Here is a 20441-nt window from a genome sequence, read left to right on the forward strand (position 1 = left end):
ACAGCAGCACATGTGCATGACAAACAGACTTAGGTATTTTAAAACAAACAAAAAATCAAACGGAGAAACATGAGACCATTATTTTTTATTTGTAAATGATATGTAGGTCATAGTATTTAATATCACCTTGGCACAAATGTGGCTGTATTATTAAACACTGAAACGTTCATGTGAAAGTTTTCATTATTGGTTAGCAAGGTTATAATGCAACTTAGGTTGCCTTGAACACTTTTGACCAGGATTGAACATGCCAGATGCATCATCAACATGGTTGATACTAGGATGCGTAACTGTGAAAATCTCTCTAAATTTTAAAATTTCATTCAAAAATGTTTGAACCCGTGTGGGCATAATGATGCAGAATGTAACAATTGGGCACAGATTTTCATGAATTATGCACGCTTTATTATCAAGAAATGTAGAAATGATTCTCATGTACTGTATTGCTATTGTGGTAGAAGAGTGATAGTATCAGAGGAATGCTGAATTTGGTTGAACTAAAGTTCTGGAATAAAATGAGTCTGTTTAATCATGTTTGGCTGAATATAAATAGACATATTCATTTTATTCAAGAAATTGAACCCATATTTCAACCACCTTTGATATTCCACCGCTTCTAATACTCTTCAAGGAACAGAAAAATGCCACCACATGATCATACCTGTGTTTTTTATCAATAAGGAAGTATAGTATGAAAAAGCATTTAGGCTAAGTTGTGCAACAGTGTCAATATGTTCTCCTGTTGATGCTGTTGAAATGAGCTACACAGCAGTGGTTGGCGTGGCAGTAAGACATCAACTACCCCCTCCCCTACATCATACATATTGAGGTTGATGTCTTTCACTTCATGACTGTCATCTAATGATGCAACAGCAGATCTTGATATGAACTGTTTTGTTTTGCTGAGGAATTTGAATAATCAGCATAGACACTAATGATAGTAATGTCAGTGATCACACATGATATTCAGCTGTATGTTGCTTTGCAATTCCTTGTTATAATTGTAATGTACTGGATGTGTTGTTGGAGATTCATTATTTGAATTGTACTTTTATGTGACAGCTAAGTTCAGGCATTCAGTGCTGTTTCAAAGTTTAGGGATGGACATATGTGTGATTGTATGGTGGAAATGTAGCTTGGTTACTTTTATGGGCAAGTGTTAAAAAAATAATTTTAAACATGAACTGAAGATTGGGAAATAATATGGATTTTCATTTCCATATTTTAACACTAGTGAATAAAAGGATATATTATAGTTCTCCTTTTGTACAGCTTTTATTTTAGCTACTTTTTGATGCCCAATTGAGAGAACCCAATGTTGATAAAATTTCATTCAGCATGGGGGAGGGTGAACAGTGCCCAAATTTACAAAATTCTAGATTCAACCTTGCATTAGTACACAGTCATGTCAACATATATTAATTTTCCAGAAAATATTTTTATGGAAAATTATATTTTTCATTGGTACATGAGTTATCCAGACACAGAGAAAAGTAATTATTTTTAGTGTCCAGATATTTAAGTCAATGACAGTAATATTAATTAATTTGACTTCGTACAATGTCAAATAAAAGCAGATAAAATTTACTGAGTTTGTATTAACTTGAAAAATAAAAGGAAATTTGTCATAATAATATAATTTCTTGGAGCATTTTATAATTAATTGAATTTATCAGAATACTAAAAAAAATGTTATCTTGTACCCTATTTCATTTACATGGATGAAAATTGGTATGTGGATGCATCTTAGTGAGAGTAACTACATCATTCCAAAAGTTGATCACTGATTCAAGAGTAACAACATCATTCCTAAAATTGATCATTGATGCCAGAGTAACTACATCATTCCTAAAATTGATCATTGATGCCAGAGTAACTACATCATTCCAAAAGTTGATCATTGATGCCAGAGTAACTACATCATTCCAAAAGCTGATCATTGATGCCAGAGTAACTACATCATTCCAAAAGTTGATCATTGATGCCAGAGTAACTATGTCATTCCAAAAGTTGATCATTGATGCCAGAGTAACTACACCATTCCAGAAGTTGATCGTTTCAAAAGAGATGGTCTTATCTTGAATTTCTGGAAATTCCTATGAGGGGCTCTTGTTAAAAATGTAAAATCTGTGCAAGGCTTTTCAGTTCCCCCCACCCCCACAAAATACAAGCAGTCAAATAAACAGTCTCAAGTTCTATTTATGATCCAAAAACCAAAAATATCTCTAGTTGCACAAGTAAACAGCAAGATTAGAATTGGTATAGATAACTTTAACTATCAACCATATTTCTGCAGCTCCCTGAAGTTCAAGCAGTCAAAGGGGATAGTGGCAGCAAGCCATCAACACCAGGGAAAGAGAAATCAGGAAGAAGAACTTCTGCTACCAGACGGGAGTCCAACACTCCTCAGGATGTATGTAACCTTGAAAGTATTGTATTATAATCATGTAATAATTAAGTTAATATGGTATACTAAATCAGTATAATGAAACATTATGATCATAAGTTGAAATCATGTATGAAACAGAAAAGGCAGCTAATATACATCCATTCACTTTCAGTTTGTTAGATTACCACCACTGCCTTCTCCTGGCTGATCAGAGATATGTGGAATGTAGTTATAGCTTTATGCGTGTAAGTGAAGCAGTTTGATTAGCTGCAGTTTAGTTTATTGTGGGATTTTTTTCTTTCTCTCTGAGATCAAGGTCATTAGAGCTGAAAATGTGAGTCTTCACTTGGGCAGATGCCGCTTCCTATTGATATGAAGTTAAGAGGTGAAATATCAAGGTCACTGCAGCCTACATTGTATTGTTTTTGATTTTTTTCATGAAAGTTAAACTTCCTGAATCCCAATTTTCATTAGATTTTGTAGGTAGTCTACATTTGGCCAGAGGCACCTCCCTAATGATTAATGTACCCAGAGGTCATAGGTCACGGTCACGTGAACAACAATTGTAATTTTTGGTTCCATATAATGAGTAATGTTTCCTGCAACCTGTCCATAATCACATTGTTTTTGGGACTATAACTCTCAGAATGTTCATGGTATCTCAGTCGTTGAAACTTTGTAGACAAATTGGACAAGTGGTCCAGATATGCCTTTTGCTGTTCATGATTATTCAGTTGCAAAGTCTTTTAAGTTCTTTTCCATTCTGTCCATCAATCCATCCATTATCCATGATTTTGTTTCCATGACAAAAATTGCAACCATTTAAGATATATCTGTTAAATCTGGTACATTTAAAGGACTCTTAGTGTAGATGTACAGTTTTTCAGTTTCAGTATTTTAATCATTTCATCCATATGTCTGTTCATCCATCAATCCATGATCGACACTTTGATTTTTGGAGCATTTTCAGTTCAGAACCATTCAAAATATTATCTGCATGTGCATATTGCTGTTCACATATCTTGCGTTTCAGTATTTGTGACATTTTTGTTAGTTTTTCTTTTATGAACCTTCCACCATTCACTCTTTGTTTCGGCAGCAAAATTCCTGATCCATATCACTTCCCTGTATACTTTGTACAGACTTACCACATGATGCATATTATTTCCATGTATATACTTTGTGATATGTACTTCTTATATATTAAAGTTTGGACTAATCATTCTTTCTCTTAGCAGACATTTTGGTGGTGCATTTTTTTAAAAATCTTCCTCTATGTAATATGGTGGGTGGGGAAAAGGGAGTATACTGTTGCTTTGACTGTCTGTCTGTAAGCAGTTTCATTTCCAGAGCATAACTCAGACTGGTCAAAAATGTACACGTGTCAAGCTAATAGTGCAGTTATGCAGAGGTGCCTATTTAGAATTTTCTGTATTTAATACTTTGTGTGTTACCAAGGAAACAAAGTGCAGCACAAGTACTAGCTAAACTTAGTATGAAGCACCACTGGGTAATAAGATAAAAAAAAAAATTCAGTGGAGTGTTTTGTACCATAAGGTACTTCCATTAAGATTCTTTGTGTAATAAGGGAACCTGGAGGGATATATCATCTCTAGTTGACTTTTGTTTGTACCACATGATGAAGTATATGCACTACAGAGGAACTATTCTAAGATGGGATCCATTACTGCTGTGTATGCCCCGAACCACCGGACAGCAAGAGTGACAACAAATTTTATGAATGGATGTATGAGTGTTGGGTTGGTGTGGCGTACTGAAAACACTAGTAACAATTAAACTACTAGCAAATTTGTATAACAGTTGGAATGGAGCTACATCCCCAGACCTGCATGGGTTTTTTATTCACTGTAGTGTGAGCAAAAATATTTTTCACTACTTTCTTGTGCAGTTTTATGTTCTGCAGATTTACTTCATCAATGATACAGTTCTTTTGTGATCCATATTTTGATATATTCATAATGCATTTATTTTGGTGTCTGTATATTGGATGTAAATTTATCACAGCTATCTACAAAAGCTGATAACAAGGGAGCTCCTAAGACACCACCAAATCAGCAAAAGGGGGAGCAGAGCAAAAGTGCCAGCAGCAGTCGTGGAGGTGGAGAATCCAAGCCAGTTAAAAAAGATGAAGAAAAAGGAAAGGAGAAAGGTACATATCCAAGATATGCAATTCCTGCATCAAAAATGTTCAATAAGTGTCATAGTCTAATGTGTCAAATTTCTTTCTGCTTGCATTGTCTTCTCTTCTCTTTCTTTGGAATGACCAGTTTTTTTTTATCTTTTGGACTAAACTCATTACAGGGGTTGTTTTTCTATTAAGAGAAATGTTTAATATATAGCATAACTTTTGGATTATCACTGTGAAAGTTAATTATATTTGTGTATCATTGTTTTTTTGTTTTTATAACATTACTGCTTAGTATGAATTTTCACTTCCAAAATGGCTTTTCCTGCAGTGAGAAAAATATTTTAAACATGATTTTTAGGGCAGTTATTGATAGGTTTTCAGTTTTACGCCAGCTCCGTTACCTTATCTATGGTGGCAACAACCAAAAAAGCTTTGGAATGACTATTAGAATGATTGTCTATTGCTTTAGCATCTTATTTGTTTGTACATGTATTTTGCAGAAACAAAGCCTCAAGATCCAAAGAATGTGCCATCTCCTGTTCATGGCATGAATGGGGACCAGGGTGGTTTGGCTGTCCCTCCTGTAGGAGAGGAGCCACATCTTGAAGGAGAAACAGTGCCTGTACCATTGGAGACCCATGATGATGAGCCAAAGTCAAAGAAGCGTTGGATCGACTTCACCGAGTTCTGCAAGTGCTTCAAGTAAGTGAAAATTCACTTGTCATGGCTGTGAGATATATTTCATTCTCTACTGAGATATAGATATAAAACAAAGCTTCAAATAGAAAAGGAAAATTACTTTTGAGTGATTCTAAGCAGCTTAGATTCAAAGAGAATTTCATAAAACCGGTTGGTTAGATATCCAGTTTATGTTGTTTTGGATCAGCTGTTTTGTCCATGCATAAACAGATAAGTAAAGTTGCTTCATTTTCTTTCCTCATGATTTTAGCTCCCTTGTTTTTGTAAATTTTCATCTGTATGTTTATTGTTTAACTAATCTGCTTTAGAGCTGTTAAGATTGAGTCTTAAAGCCTGATGCAAACTCTGGTTCCAGAACTGATGATATTTTTGCCTAGAGCAAAAGTTGTGTCAATTTCATTTTTTTGGGTTTTAGGTTTTTAAAAAGCTTTTAAAATGTCTAGATTAATTAAATCTTCTAATTCCTTCTGCTAGATCTAATATAATATGTGATGATGTCACAAACAATGGGACAAGGTTACTGCCACTTTGTACAAAAATATGGTACTCGGCCTTAATTAGTTCAGTTCTTAAGTTAACCATAACTTGTTGATTGTTAATAGAAAAAAAGAAGAGCAATTTTGTAAATATTTGAGAACAGTAACTCATTAAAAGTATATATATATATATATATATATATATATATATATATATATATATATATATATATATATATATATTCATGTTTAATTTTGTAATAGCTCACAGAAATTGTTATTGCAAATTATTAGTTTTTGTTCTTTCCCACAGGACCCTATATATTTTCCACAAGCCAAGTACCTATCCATGTTCTGTCAAGCATTCCGATAGCAAGGTCAGTTGTTTATCTGCAAATGTCAGTAAGTCTGTAATTTAGACATGTCTTCTAGTCTGATTTAAATTAGTTAAGTAGTTATTGCTGTAATGAAATCAAGGCACTAGAATCTGATGGATGGTTTACAAATTATACTGCAATGAATGCTCCGTTTTTCTTATTTCCTATTTCATTCAGTTTATGGATACTTTTTTACACAAAACCATACTTGAAATGTGTTAAAGTATAGGAGGTTTTTTTAAGATTTTAAATAAGTTAATTTCAGTTTATTTCCTTTTCCATAAATATATATATTAAATTTGGTAACTTTTCAGTCTTAATTACAGTTGTACTTGAGCTTGTTGATCATTGTCAAAAAGTGATTTCATAAGGGTGAGATAAAGTTTTAGTGCTTGTTTCTAGACATGTTTCCCATTCCAGATAGTTATTATTTTTGAGACCTTCTTAGTGGGAAGTGAAACATAGCAGTCATGTTTCTGGTGGTAGCATTGCCACTAACAGCGTTTTTAGGCTTTGGATAAAGTTTTTCAGTATGAACTGGTATTGACATGAAATAAACTCTTTGGGTGTGTTTCAGCCCCCCACCCCTTATGTAGATAAAATATAATTTCCATACTTTACTATGCTATCTAAAAGGTTTGCTACTGAAATAAAGCAGTTATATATACATTATTGTTATAGTTGCTAATAAACAATACATAAGTAATCTTTGCTTATGCATAATTGTACATATTCATACATATATGTTTAGAATTAATTTTGTCAAGTCACATCTGATATATGTATCTTTGCTTTAGTAGGTCATGCAGGGTCCATTTCTGTCGTGCAGTTCTTTGGCCAGATATTTACGTTAGAAATGCTGGTCTCTAACCAATACAGACCTCCATAAATCCCAATACTTTTATCCTGAATTGTTTTTTCATTCAATTTCTCAAAAATCCCCATAATATCTCTATAAGAAAGAATATGCAAAGGAACTACCATTTTGCTGCATGGAATAGTTCCTCCTTTTTGACTCTGTGCACTGTTGTGTCAGTGAGCACAGTACAAAGTTAACACTAAAGGAATGTTTGGTAGGTGCATCTTACAAGAGCTAACAATATGTACTTGTAACTTGTACTTGTAACACAAAATAATGATTATTATGTAGCAACTGTTTAATGCAGCAATGAGTGCAGACCTCCAGATTCAAAGCAACTCATTGATCCAAAAGTTATAGATCAAGGTCACAGAGAGACAGTGTATTTACCTGCCTAATTCAGTGTATACAAATTTAACATTTCTAGAACAGGACGGTGATAAATCATTAAACAAATGAGAAAAGCTGCTAGAAATCAATAAGCCAGAAATCCTTCTAAATTGTACCTTCAATCTTTTTTAATTGTTTCTTTTTCGTGTTAATATCTTTTACCTTTGAACTAATAGATGTTAAGAATTGTTACTTCATTTTCCCAATTTTATTTAAATTAATTTTTCGAATATATTTTAAATATATGATACTTACAGATCTAATAGATGTTATATTTCTATGGTATCTACTAAGTAAATTACAATTTTACACACACACACAAACACACACACACACATATATATATATATATATATATATATATATACACACACACACACATACACACACACACACACACACACAAACACACACACACTCTTACAACTTTATTAGGATTTTTCAGTTCAGACTGACAAAATCATCACCTTTTCAAACAGCTTGTACTAAGCCAAGTCAACACTGTTGAGACATTATGGCTTCTAGAATGGGAATATGCTAAGTTTAGTATTATATTTCTGTTCTTTCATGCATAGAAATTGGAAAAAATCTACCAGCTGCAGGTTTGTTGTAAAGTTGGTTTGCCACATTGCATGCCAATTAATAGATTTATACATTTAGATGTATAATATTCTTTACGCTCAGAGGTCTTGTAATACAGTGCACCTTTTTTTTATGTATCTGTTATTCATTTCTTTCTTTTAGCACAGCTCTAAGTTGCATGAACTGTATGAGGTTGACTTGATGTTAAATCAGGGATTTTCCTATGCCCATTTTGGGGTCAAATTTCTGCCCCAATTCCCAGTCATGAAATGTGTATATTTTCTCAATTTTGACATGAAAATTCTCTTTTGAGATGAGCAAGGTTGGAGATCCAGAGAATAAGTAAAAATATCTGATTCCTGTTTTGCTAAATTTTGCTAGCTGGATTGTTCAGCATTGTTCTGTAACTCGTTTACGACAATTCCTTATTAACTGCCTTAGACTGTTCTGTGCATTATTTTTTATTCCAAAAATTCCCAATTGAATTCTTTCTTGGGCAAATTTGTCCGATTCCAGTAGTCTGACAATGGATATGGTGGGAAAATCTCTGTTATGTATGTGCTCCAGTCATAATCAGTTAAGCTACATGATGTGCTTGTATGGCATTAGGAGTTGCAGTGATGCAAAAAATTTCATCCAGGATGTAAAATAATCAAGATGGTAAAAAGATCATGCCTTGCACACATGGGTTTGAACAAATTTGGTGTTGGATGCACAAGATGGCAAATTGCATGTACCGGTATTTCTTTTTAATTCTTCATGAATAAGAATAGTCACAGATAATGAATACCAAAATGATAGTTATGTATTATTTAATTGTTTGCATAAAAAATATTCACTCACTTTTTTGCATCTCCTTCAGTAATTATACATGTGTCAGGTGTTGATGTAGATTTTGGTTTCTGTATTAGTTTGGTCCCTGATCCGTACATAACTCCTTTGGAGATCATTGTAACAGATGGCAGTTGTATTACATGTGCTTGTGTTTCACCTAAACAAAATGATATGCAAAAGATAAATCATGGTTAAAGCCTTTTTGCACTGTGTTCAGAATATTCTTTGTTATATTCAGTTACGGCATCAGTTTAGTCAAAATTTATCTAGATGTGAGAGCTTTGGGAATTTCATAATTATTTCTGGAATATGCACTTGGTGTCAGTTGTTGATAGTTTTACTATATAGTTAATGCAGACCTGGGGACATGGGAATCAGAAATTTTAGTGTATGCGTTCTAGGATGTGTGCATGACTTTAGATGACATTAAGGTAGCATGACCTCAGATAGCATTAAGGGTAGCATGATGACAGATGGCATTAAGGTGGCATGACCTCAGATGGCATTAAGGTTGAATGAGCTCAGATGGCATTAAAGTAGCATGGCATTAAGTTAGCATGACCACAGATGGCAGTAAGGTAGCATGACCTCAGATGGCATTAAAGTAGCATGGCATTAAGGTAGCATGACCTCAGATGTCATTAAGGTTGAATGACCTCAGATGGCATTAAAGTAGCATGGCATTAAGGTAGCATGACCTCAGATGTCATTAAGGTTGAATGACCTCAGATGGCATTAAAATAGCATGAACTCAGATGGCATTAAGGTAGCACGATCTCATATGCCATTAAGGTAGCATGACTTCTGATGTCATTAAAGATTAACCTTAAAAAAAAAACTCCCAGAAGAGTCATATTTATGAGATGAAATAAGGAATCAAGGCATACTTGTAAACATTTTTTAAACAATCTAAGATATGAACTCCATCTTAGTTTGTAAAATTTTCAGAATATACTTACAACTGGTGGCATTAGGTACCATGTAGTGAGTACTTTCACTGAACATACATTCTAACAGATTTTGAGGGGAGGGGGGAGAATGCATCCAAAACTTTCTTCCACAAACATTTTACTTTTGCTTTGTAATTATTATTCTGTATAATATGTCAAAGATGACAAAAAGCAGATATTGAAAGTAAGCACATAAAGACCATTGACATATTGGTAGGAAAAGTAAGCATCTATTGAAAGTAAGAATGTAAGGGCCTTTGGTAAATTTGTTGCAAAAATATTCTTATATAAAAGAAAAACTTCTGAAGTAAAATTCACTTTTCTGCTGAGTATTCTGTTATTAAATAAATGATAAAATGTGACAGTTTATTTATATACAATACCTTGCTTTGTTATGATCTTTTCCATATCACTATTTTATTGTTCAATTATATGTATGTAATATGCTGTAATAATTTGGTTGGTGATCATAAATATTGGAACTTTATGCATAGTTGTATTGTGATGTATTTCAATTTTCATAAATTGCAATAAGTACATACAGTCTCCACTGATTTTAAAGTCAGCATTTACACTTAATAATAATCCAGATTTTATAGTATTCTCATTCCTGGGGATATTTTATGAGAGCAGGTCAGAAAAAAAGCCCTGAGAAAAAAATCACCTTGATTAGCATAGTGATAGTGTTTAATGTACTGTTTTCCGTATTATATATAGACCAAGGAAAGGTCACGACCTCCTACGGGGACATCCTTAATGTTTAAGTTGGGAGCCACCATTACTGCTTTAAATTCTATGGTAAATGGTGAACTGTTGGGTTGTTTACTTTTTTTAACAATGTTTGGATTAAAATGTTATAATTTGTGTTTCAGTTTTTCATTTTGATATTTATTTTAGAATTTTGTTATTTTGTATTCTAAAGCTGTAATGTCACATTTATATGCAAAATGAAATTTTATGTTATGTCATTTATTTATTTAAAGTTTCATGGTTTTATCCAAAAAGATAGACTTGAAGACATGGCTTTGTGTATAAAAAGATTTACTCAGCTGTGTTATATTCTTGCAGACTGTTGATGTGATCAGAGCTCTGACTGTGTATTTGGTTGGATGCTTATTTGCTTAGTTATTTGATAGCCAGGTCTAACCTCCTTTTCTACCGCTGCAACCACCTAGTTTAAAAAGTCCTGTCTTTAATGGCTGAACATAAAATACTAATACAGATTACTGTAAGAAATACTGTCATGCTGCAAAAACATGATTGGAAAAAGTGCAGATTACTTTGAAAAACCACCTAACAGACATTGCATTACTGATATGCTATGAAAAGACCACCTAACAGACATTGCATTACTGATTTCTTATGAAAAGGCCACCTAACAGACATTGCACTACTGATTTCTTATGAAAAACCACCCAAACACATTGCATTACTGATTTGTTGTAAAAAACCACCCAACAGACATTGCATTACTGATTTGTTATGAAAAACCACCCAACAGACATTGCATTACTGATATGTTATGAAAAACCACCTAACAGACATTGCATTACTGATTTGTTATGAAAAACCACCTAACAGACATTGCATTACTGATATGTCATGAAACGGCCACCTAACAGACATTGCATTACTGATATGTTATGAAAAACCACATAACAGACATTGCATTACTGATATGTTATGAAAAGGCCACCTAATACACATTGCGTTACTGATATGATATGAAAAGGCCACCTAACAGACATTGCATTACTGATATGTTATGAAAAAACAACCTAACAGACATTGCATTACTGATATGTTATGAAAAGGCCACCTAACAGACATTTCATTACTGATATGTTATGAAAAACCACCTAACAGACATTGCATTACTGATATGTTATGAAAAGGCCACCTAACACACATCGCATTACTGATATGTTATGAAAAACTACCTAACACACATCGCATTACTGATATGTTATGAAAAACTACCTAACACACATCACATTACTGATTATGTTATGAAAAGGCCACCTAAGAGACAAGACATTACTGACATTCTTTTCTTATGTAAAAAGAATTTAGTTAAGAATGGTTTGATGAGAAGCTGAATTAGTTTTCTTTTCATCAAACTTACTAGTGTAAATTCTTGTAGAATTATTTGAGCATCTATGTTATGTTATTTCATGTTTTACACAATATAAAATATATGGAATGGTGGACAGGTGGACCATATGTACCTCTAGCTGGACTGACTGACAGGTGAACTGCATATATGATATTAAAGCATACGAAGAACTAATAGATAGATAGTGTCAAACTCTTTGCCAAGACTAAAGTCACATTATATCTAGAGTGGATTTGTAAGCACGTCTGTATACAAAATAAAACAGACCACTCTCGATGCTGATCACTTGTAAAGTGAATGACTGCAGTCAGCTACCTCAGCACAGTAGACCCTTGTCTCTGATTGGCTGATCGCTAATCCAACTTAGTGTGCATGTCCACTGACCTGACCTTGAACTGATCCATATCTCGGGCCCTGGCTGGACTTCATTCTTTGTGTAAACATCATTTAATTGCATTAAACACCTATTAATGCATTTGCACAGTTATTGTCATTGTAGAAGCAACAATTTTGTGCACTTTCCAAACATATTTTGAGATGTTTCAATCATTTACCAGTTTAACATGATTTTTTTCATTTCATTTTTTTTTTAATTTCCTTTTATTTTAAATGTTTGTCAGCATTATTTAAGCTTGAACAACAAAAATGGCTCAACACTGCAGATTCCTTCACTTTGTAAGCAACGACAATTCATCTGCAAACACATATGCTAACCCCTTTTTATACATGAGTCAAGGTCACAAGCTTTACAATGGTTCTTTGAGCATGGGATTGACATTCAGGTGATGATGACCTTGTGTTCTTGAATGCAGTTTGTTTTGACATAGACCAGATTGCCCAGAAAGAAATTTATATTTCATTGGCTTACTTTCAGTTATTATTATAGCGTAAACTTTCTGAATCTTAAATAAATAAGTAAATAAATATATAAAAATAATTAAAAAAATTCAAATATTGGAATGATAAATTTTAGATCATTTAAATACTGAAATGACAGCTGGTATGATAGCACAAAGCTTATATATTTTTTTTTAAATAATACTAGTATAGTGATATAATATACATCATATGAAGAAAATTGCAGAGAGGGCACAAAATGACCATTACTCAAGATAGGCCTCTGGGTAAAAGACCTGTATTAAATGTGAACAGTACACATCACTGTGTAATAACCTGCAAAATTTGATCAGTGAAATGAGTGACGGGGTGTGTGTGTGTGTGTGTGTGTGTGTGTGTATAAATGCATCAGTATATAAGCACTGTTAAGCATATTATTTTATTGAACTCTAAAATGTATTATTGTTTGCTCACTCTCAATAAGATTGTTTTCTGTAAAAGACCAAGTTAGACAAAAATGAAAAATGCATTATTTAATGTGATTATTTTCTTAAATGTGCACATATTTTATTGTTGGTCCAGTCATTTTTGTTTGCTACTTAGATTATAATGTAACATTCAAACATTAACTTACTTGCTTGTCATTTGTTTCGCTCTATCAAAAGCATAGTCAATTAATACAAGATATTCTGATGAGTATTCTTTGAGTGTAATGATGTTGAAGTTATTTACATAACTCATTGAAAAATAACATTTTGCTTACATGGGTTTGAAAGTTATTCATTTGTGCAAATTATTAATACATTGTTTTGCAACCTGTGCTAAGATTTTATTAATACATGTTGTAACAGAATAACAAATTCATAGATAATTGTGTGATATATTATTACCAACTTTTTACAAATTGTTTGCTGTGATATGCATGTCACTAACCCTTGTGATTTATTTATTTGACATTGCAGAGTGTAGCTCCTCCTGTAGGCCTGCCACAGAGTAAGGCAGACAAAAAGTCTGCACCTTCAGTTGGGGTAAATCCTTCACCCTCTAGGATTGGTCAAAATTCCTCCCTTCTCCATAGTGCACAAGCTTCCTCCCCTGCCACTCTTGCTACATCTGGTGTGAGTATCGGTATGGCATGTGGCTCAAAGGGAACTATCCCAGTAACCTATTTTATCATGCAAAATTTAATAGCATAGTGACATTATGTCATAAAGACTTAAGCATACTGTGGTGTATCACATAAAATCACCACCTAGCAATATCATTGGGTAATGCACAATACTTAACATTGTGTAATAAATCAAATCTTAAAATTGTTTATTTGATAGGATATCGTGTAGCATGTTAAATTATACAATATTGCATGAGTTGATTGAACATCATTCAGCTTGGTGGGTTGTTGTTTTGGGTGTTTTATGACACAGCAACACAAGTTGGTTATTTAGTGTTGAGGCAATTGGATTAAAGTTTCCTACCCAAGGACACACCATGGTGACTGACCTGGACTGATTTGATGGTTTGATTAAAATCCACACCTTTTCAGATTAGAGCCCAGCACAAAAACCATTGAGCCAGTGTAACTCTTTAGTTTGTGTCATTAATTCATTTAAAATAGACATTTGTGTTACATCTTGGTTATCAGTAATTCATAATTATGTGCAAGAAAGATGAAATAATAATTTGAATAATTTGGTACTGATACATCAAAAGGAATTAACCAAATCCAATATGGTGGGACATAAATTTTTGTATGGCGTGTCAAGTATTGACTATTATCAGTTATATTCAAGGGATAGTTCTCTGTAGAATGGTATATTTTTTATTGCTGATCTATATTTATCTGCAGTTGTCTCATTACATATACCAGATCTTAAAATTGTTTATACAACGATATATATGATTGATGCCTATACAGATATTTTACAAAGTGGACCAGTTTTACATAAATGCAGACTGGCAGCAAAGTTTAGCAATTTATTTTGTTTCTAAAGCGTTTGCATGGTCATAAGACATATTGCAGATAAATATTGTACTTGCATGTTCATGTAGCAGTATAAGTCAACATGATCTAATATATAGATCATAGTCACAAAAGTCTCATTCATATGACACAGAATATTGACCTCTTGTCTGGGCAAGGCATATGTCAATCAAGTATTATTTAACAACATTCCAATGAATTGCTGTCCAGTCTGATCGCACAGGAAGGTGTCAATATTTATAACTGCACATTTACAGGTAGAGTTTGATGTCTGGCAAAAGTTTTTCCAACCAAGTAGGTTCAATTTAGCAGTTTTGGCTGTATAACATGCACAATCACAAATATTTATATGTAACTTTAATTTCCACTTTTCATGAAATTTTCACAACTTGCTGGTCTATTCTTTTAATTATGATGGTCTTTTTCAGGGAGGAAAATGCTAATTATCAATATAAAGGTATCCTAATTTAGTGGGCAGAGAATTCTCCTAAAATCATTATTCATGAGTCAGGGGTTTGATACCTGCCTTGGCCAACCCAGATCGGTTACACAGTTCAGTCTTTCGGAGAGTCACTTAGCTACCCAAAAATGCATCCTATACAAAAAAAGTTGAGGGTGTGGGGGTGGTTTATTCTCAAACACTTCTTTACATGTTTCATTCAAAGGAATATGCTGATTTGGGAAAGTGTTTAGACCTTTTTAATGTCTCGAGTAAGGTATAAACAGCTATTGACAGATTTTTTTTATCAAGTGATTGGACAATAGCTGCCATTACAGTAACATCCTGTTGGCAAAGCAGGATGCATGGGAGGTAACTGGTAGATTTTGAAAGTTTCGTTATACCATCATTGGTCATTGAATAAAAGTTGTAATCAGATTATAAATAGAAGTCATATTAATGAGATTTGACATCATCACATCGTATTATTGAAGCAGCATAATTGATAGTTCCAATTTTCACAGAGAATCCCACCCACATTCATTTGCAAAAGGAAATATTCCTAAATTAATTTTTTTTTTAAATATGTTCCAAATGTATTACCATATTTAAGCAATGAAAACCCACCCTTCAGTTTTACAGAATATTGGCAAACATATCATAAGGTCAAGATATATATGTCTGATAGTAACCCTCACCCCCTTTCCAGATTTTGACATTTATACGGCTGCTGTCTCCCCCCCCCCCCAGTTTTATCTCTGGCAATTATGAATGTATTTTGACTTTAAATAAGCATATTTTATAATTTAAATTATATCCAGTAAATACTTGTTGAGGTAGCAATGCCCAAAGTTGCTATACATTCTATATAATTTACATATCTTCTGGGACTTTGTCAACTTTTGGACAACCACAAATGTCAGGTAACATCTGCTGGCCTTGTCAAGGTTTGGCAGCCACTAATGACAGGTAACATCTGTTAGATTTGTAAATTTTTGGCAGTCACTTATGTCAACATCTGTTAGATTTGTAAACTTTTGCCCAACCACTACTGTAGTAGTAACCTTGTAAATTTTGCTAGACTTGGCAACTTTTGGGTAACCACTAATGTCAGATGAAACCTTGTAGCCTTGGTAGGTTGATTGGTTGCTATGGCAGAAATATACTATTGATCAACAGTTATTGCTACACTATTAAGTAAAATGCAATCATATCTACTAAATAATTTTGCCAGATCACAAAATATTTATTTCTAGTCTTTTATTTGATTTGTGATATGTCAAAAGTCTTTTTACAGGTACTTCAATCTACACATGGTATTTCTTGCAAATTCTGCTTGTATTTTAGAAATTCCTAAAAATATCATTTATGAAATTTTTTTGGTACATATTTGTAGAATTGCAAAATTTATAAGAAAATTTAGGAAGTTTCATCCATTTTTGGATTGTTGTTTTAGATGAAACTTAATTATGAAAGTTTGTTTTTAATGATTTCTTCCAAATCAGTTTTGAAAAGAAGGCAGTGCTTTTATTGTGTCCGTGACCTGCTTTTTGTATCACTATTTTGATTATATTAGTGTGTTTTGATGTTCACTTTCTTAGTTTGATTTACTTTAGTCTGGACCTATGCTTTTCACACATGAAATCGTGCTTGTTAGTAGCAAAATCAATTTATGATATATAGTTCAATCAATCAAACTTCACCCTTCCACTGCACTCTTTGCCCTCAACCTTCCTCCAATCTTTAGATCTCAGCACTCTGTGGTGTGTGGTGTGCTTTTTATTACTTGTGTGGATTTGTATTGCACATGATGCTTTTAAGCTTTTGCTTTTCCTTGTACTTTATTCATATATAAATTTTGTAACTTCAACAACTTTTTAAATTTTGTATTAAAGATTCTGTTCATGCCATTAGTTAAACATAATTGACACATTTTCAAAATGTGCCTAACAAGTTATGTATTTTTTAGAATGTTGCTATACAATTTTCTCAACAGTTAATACTTGGTTAGAAGGTTTTCAGACAACAAGTTGAATTTAAATCATTTTCATTCGAGCCCATTTTGGTAAATTTGCAATTCATTTTTTGCCCTAAAAGTATTAGTACGCCATTTGTATTCATATCCAAACATGTTTTGCATAGCTCATATATTTTATGAAATAAGAACTCCAAGAAATATACATGTGTATAATTATATAATTACTTTCACAACCAAGAATGTACAATTATGCATGTGTGGATTCAAAAGTTGTGTCTTTTGTTTAAAAAAACGACATTCGAGTATGTCCTTGTCACTGAATAATTTTGTCATACATGAATGTAATTATTACTTCAGTGGCAAGTGCTGCCATAATTCTGATAACATTCTGTGACTATTGGTTAGTCTGCATTTGCATTATTTCTTTGAGTCACTTGTAACAAATCTAGCACTAACAGAGGTAGATACTTTAAAAATGACTTTTTTATAACAGATGGGAATGATAATATTTTTTGGTATTACTTTAATGTTTTTATGCTCTATGCTATTCTTTTCTAAGAAAAACCAAAACCAAAATCTCAAAGTTAACCACTCTATTCTTATCTTGGCAAGGGTTTTTGAAACTAATTCTGCATTGACATTTTACAAACAGGCTACTTACTACCCAAAATTTGTTAACAATAATACATCCATTAACTGAGTCGCTTTGTAACTCAAAACATGAATGGTTTGGGTACTGTGATGACATGTCATTTAGTATGTTGTAGAATAAATCATAAAGATATCCAGGATGCCTAATTTTGGTAGCTTTGTTTGAGAAATGCATATAGACAAAATACTTGCTTTATTTCATCAAGTTATAGATATTATAGATAAAAACATTTGGTAGTTTATTTTATATTTTATTTTGCAGGCCTCAGGAGTTGATGATAGAGCTCCTCATTATTTATGTATCCTTGTCAGAAATATAAGAATTTATCATTGATAATTTTATTTTTAAATTTTTAACTAATATCAGAGCAACATCATTATCACCATCACCTTTAACATCATGATTATAATGTCAAAGGAATGTTTTCATCATCATCATCATCATCATCATCATCATCATCATCATCATCACCTTCCACACCATGATTGTAATGTTAAATGATTTTTGCATTATCTTCACCATCATCATCATTATTATTATTATTATTATTATTATTATCATCATCACCTTCAACACCATGAGTGTAATGTCAAATGAATGTTTGCATCATCATTACCATCATCATTATCATCATCATCATCATCATCATCATCAAAACCATGATTGTAATGTATGATGTTTGCATCATGATCACCATCATTATCAGTATTATCATCATCATCACCATGATTGTAATGTCAAATGAATGTTTACATCATCACCACCATCATCATCATCATCATCATCATCACCACCATCATCATCATCACCTTCAACACCATGATTGTAATGTTAAATTAATTTTTACATCATCATCATCATCATCTTCACCACCACCACCATCATCATCATCATCATCATCATCATCACCTTTAACACCATGATTGTAATGTCAAATGAATGTTAACATAATCAGGCCCCAGGTGTTCAAGTGGTCTAAGGTGTTCACCTTTGCAGATCACTTCAGTTTGTGAGACTTTGAGTCATGGGCTTGGCCAACTTGGGTATATGAGAAGACATGTCAATGGCTTCCTTCCCATGTGTCAGTGGTTCTTTCCAGGGTTTCTCCTGCACCAAACACACTTGCTGCCATGTATAACCTATCATGTGCTAAAAAAATGGTATTAAACCCACAACAACAACAGTGAAATGAGGCACAATATAACATGTTTTTTTCCAGTGACTTTGTCCAAGGCTTTGAATTTCTCAGATGATAAGAGTTACTTATACCAGTCTTTTCTCTGATGCTGTCTCTGTCATCATTGTTTTCTTGTTTTCTTTCTGTACATTCTAAAATAGCTTATGGAATATCCAGCACAGTTGTCGTGTAAAAATGAACTCATGTAACCTGATATACCATACAAATAACAAAACTTGGTTTAATTCTCATGCTTTTTGAAGAAAAGATTTTGATTAATGTTATTCTGCCCATTTGGATGTGTTTTGGTGTCCTTGTACACCATTCAAAATAGAGACTTCAAAGCTTGATATATAATTGAGTTTGATTTATGGATGTGCAGTGTTTTAAAGTTTTGATTCAGCCCATTGAAATGTAGCTAATTATTGGGGGTTGTTTAACATAAATTTAAAACATGTCCAATTTATGAAACTAGCATGTCTGAGAATTGATGTGAGTGATTATAAACCCACATGTCAGACTGAGATACCCCGGGGTCATGCCCCATGGTTGTTGAGTTGTGGCCCCTGGGTCATGCCCTTGGAGTATGCAGTTATTACCTCTTGGTTATAACTTAAAAACTGTTGAGATTCCAACCCAGTAACTACATGTATATGTGCACTTAATTTTGGAGATACAAGTGACTTTTTCCCTTGGGTCTATTCTTACTAACGTTGACTTGGTATCCCATGGGTAATAACACTGAAGCTGTTGAAATCTCAGTCCTATAACCATATGTACACTTACTAGGCATGAAAAGACAACTTTAAACATGCAACTAACATCGGCCCTGGGGTTCATCCATAAACCCCAGGGACTTAGATCATGAGTAATAAAGTGTACGTTGTTGAGATATCCAGCCTATGACCCTATTTGCACACATGCACACACACAAACACACACACAATGCAAACAATATTGGCTTGAGGGTTCATCTCAATACCTATCTTATACCCTGGGCCATTACTTGGAAACTTGATATCCCCACCCTATAACCATCTATACATTTACTGAGCACGAAAAGAAAACAGATATGTAACTAAAACTGGTACCTGGACCTATTTTTCTGAGTGATTAGACCCAAGGGTGATACCATTTTTATATTTGTTTGTGTGGGGGTGGGGAATAAAAAAAAACGGGGGAGCTGGAGATTGCTTTACACTTTTTTTTCTTCATTTAACTCTACTATATTTAAAGGTCATTCTGAGCTGGATTGCATCTTTTCAGTAATGTATGCCAATGCTTGTGGCTTTAACAATGTATTATTGAGTGTCCCAGTCTTAAGTTTTGGATGTGATTATTGCCAGTATATAGGGTGCAGCAAAGGGGGAAGCTGCAGATTATGGGACAGATAAACAGGTGTTGTTAGTGCAACATCTAAAGAAAAGTAAATTAGATAATAAATAAAGCATAAAAATGTGATTTAAGTGTAATTTATATTTCATTTTTAAGAAATTATTTAATTAATATCTGAAGCAAACTCTAAACTTTTAACAGAACAAACACAGTTACACTTA

The 20441-nt window shown here is 33.2% G+C and overlaps 1 protein-coding gene across 15 annotated transcripts in view; it reads left to right on the forward strand.

Moving 5' to 3' along the window:
• The window catches only part of LOC149786326 (androglobin-like), a 303462-nt gene that overhangs the window by 196983 nt on the left and 86038 nt on the right, over positions 1-20441 (forward strand). For 11 of the 15 annotated variants that reach the window (XM_089976736.1, XM_089976732.1, XM_089976733.1 and 8 more), the window contains 7 exons: positions 2297-2413; positions 4415-4559; positions 5039-5240; positions 6027-6090; positions 7915-7941; positions 13621-13776; positions 17970-18006. In XM_089976736.1, coding sequence (XP_089832862.1) covers positions 2297-2413; positions 4415-4559; positions 5039-5240; positions 6027-6090; positions 7915-7941; positions 13621-13776; positions 17970-18006 — 748 coding nt within the window. The remainder of the gene's footprint in view (positions 1-2296; positions 2414-4414; positions 4560-5038; positions 5241-6026; positions 6091-7914; positions 7942-13620; positions 13777-17969; positions 18007-20441) is intronic. The other 4 variants (XM_089976730.1, XM_089976726.1, XM_089976731.1 and 1 more) reach the window with 4 other exon arrangements.

The sequence above is a fragment of the Sinohyriopsis cumingii genome, chromosome 12 (genome assembly GCF_028554795.1).
Source record: "Sinohyriopsis cumingii isolate HCF-2022 chromosome 12, ASM2855479v2, whole genome shotgun sequence".
Taxonomy (NCBI): domain Eukaryota; kingdom Metazoa; phylum Mollusca; class Bivalvia; order Unionida; family Unionidae; genus Sinohyriopsis; species Sinohyriopsis cumingii.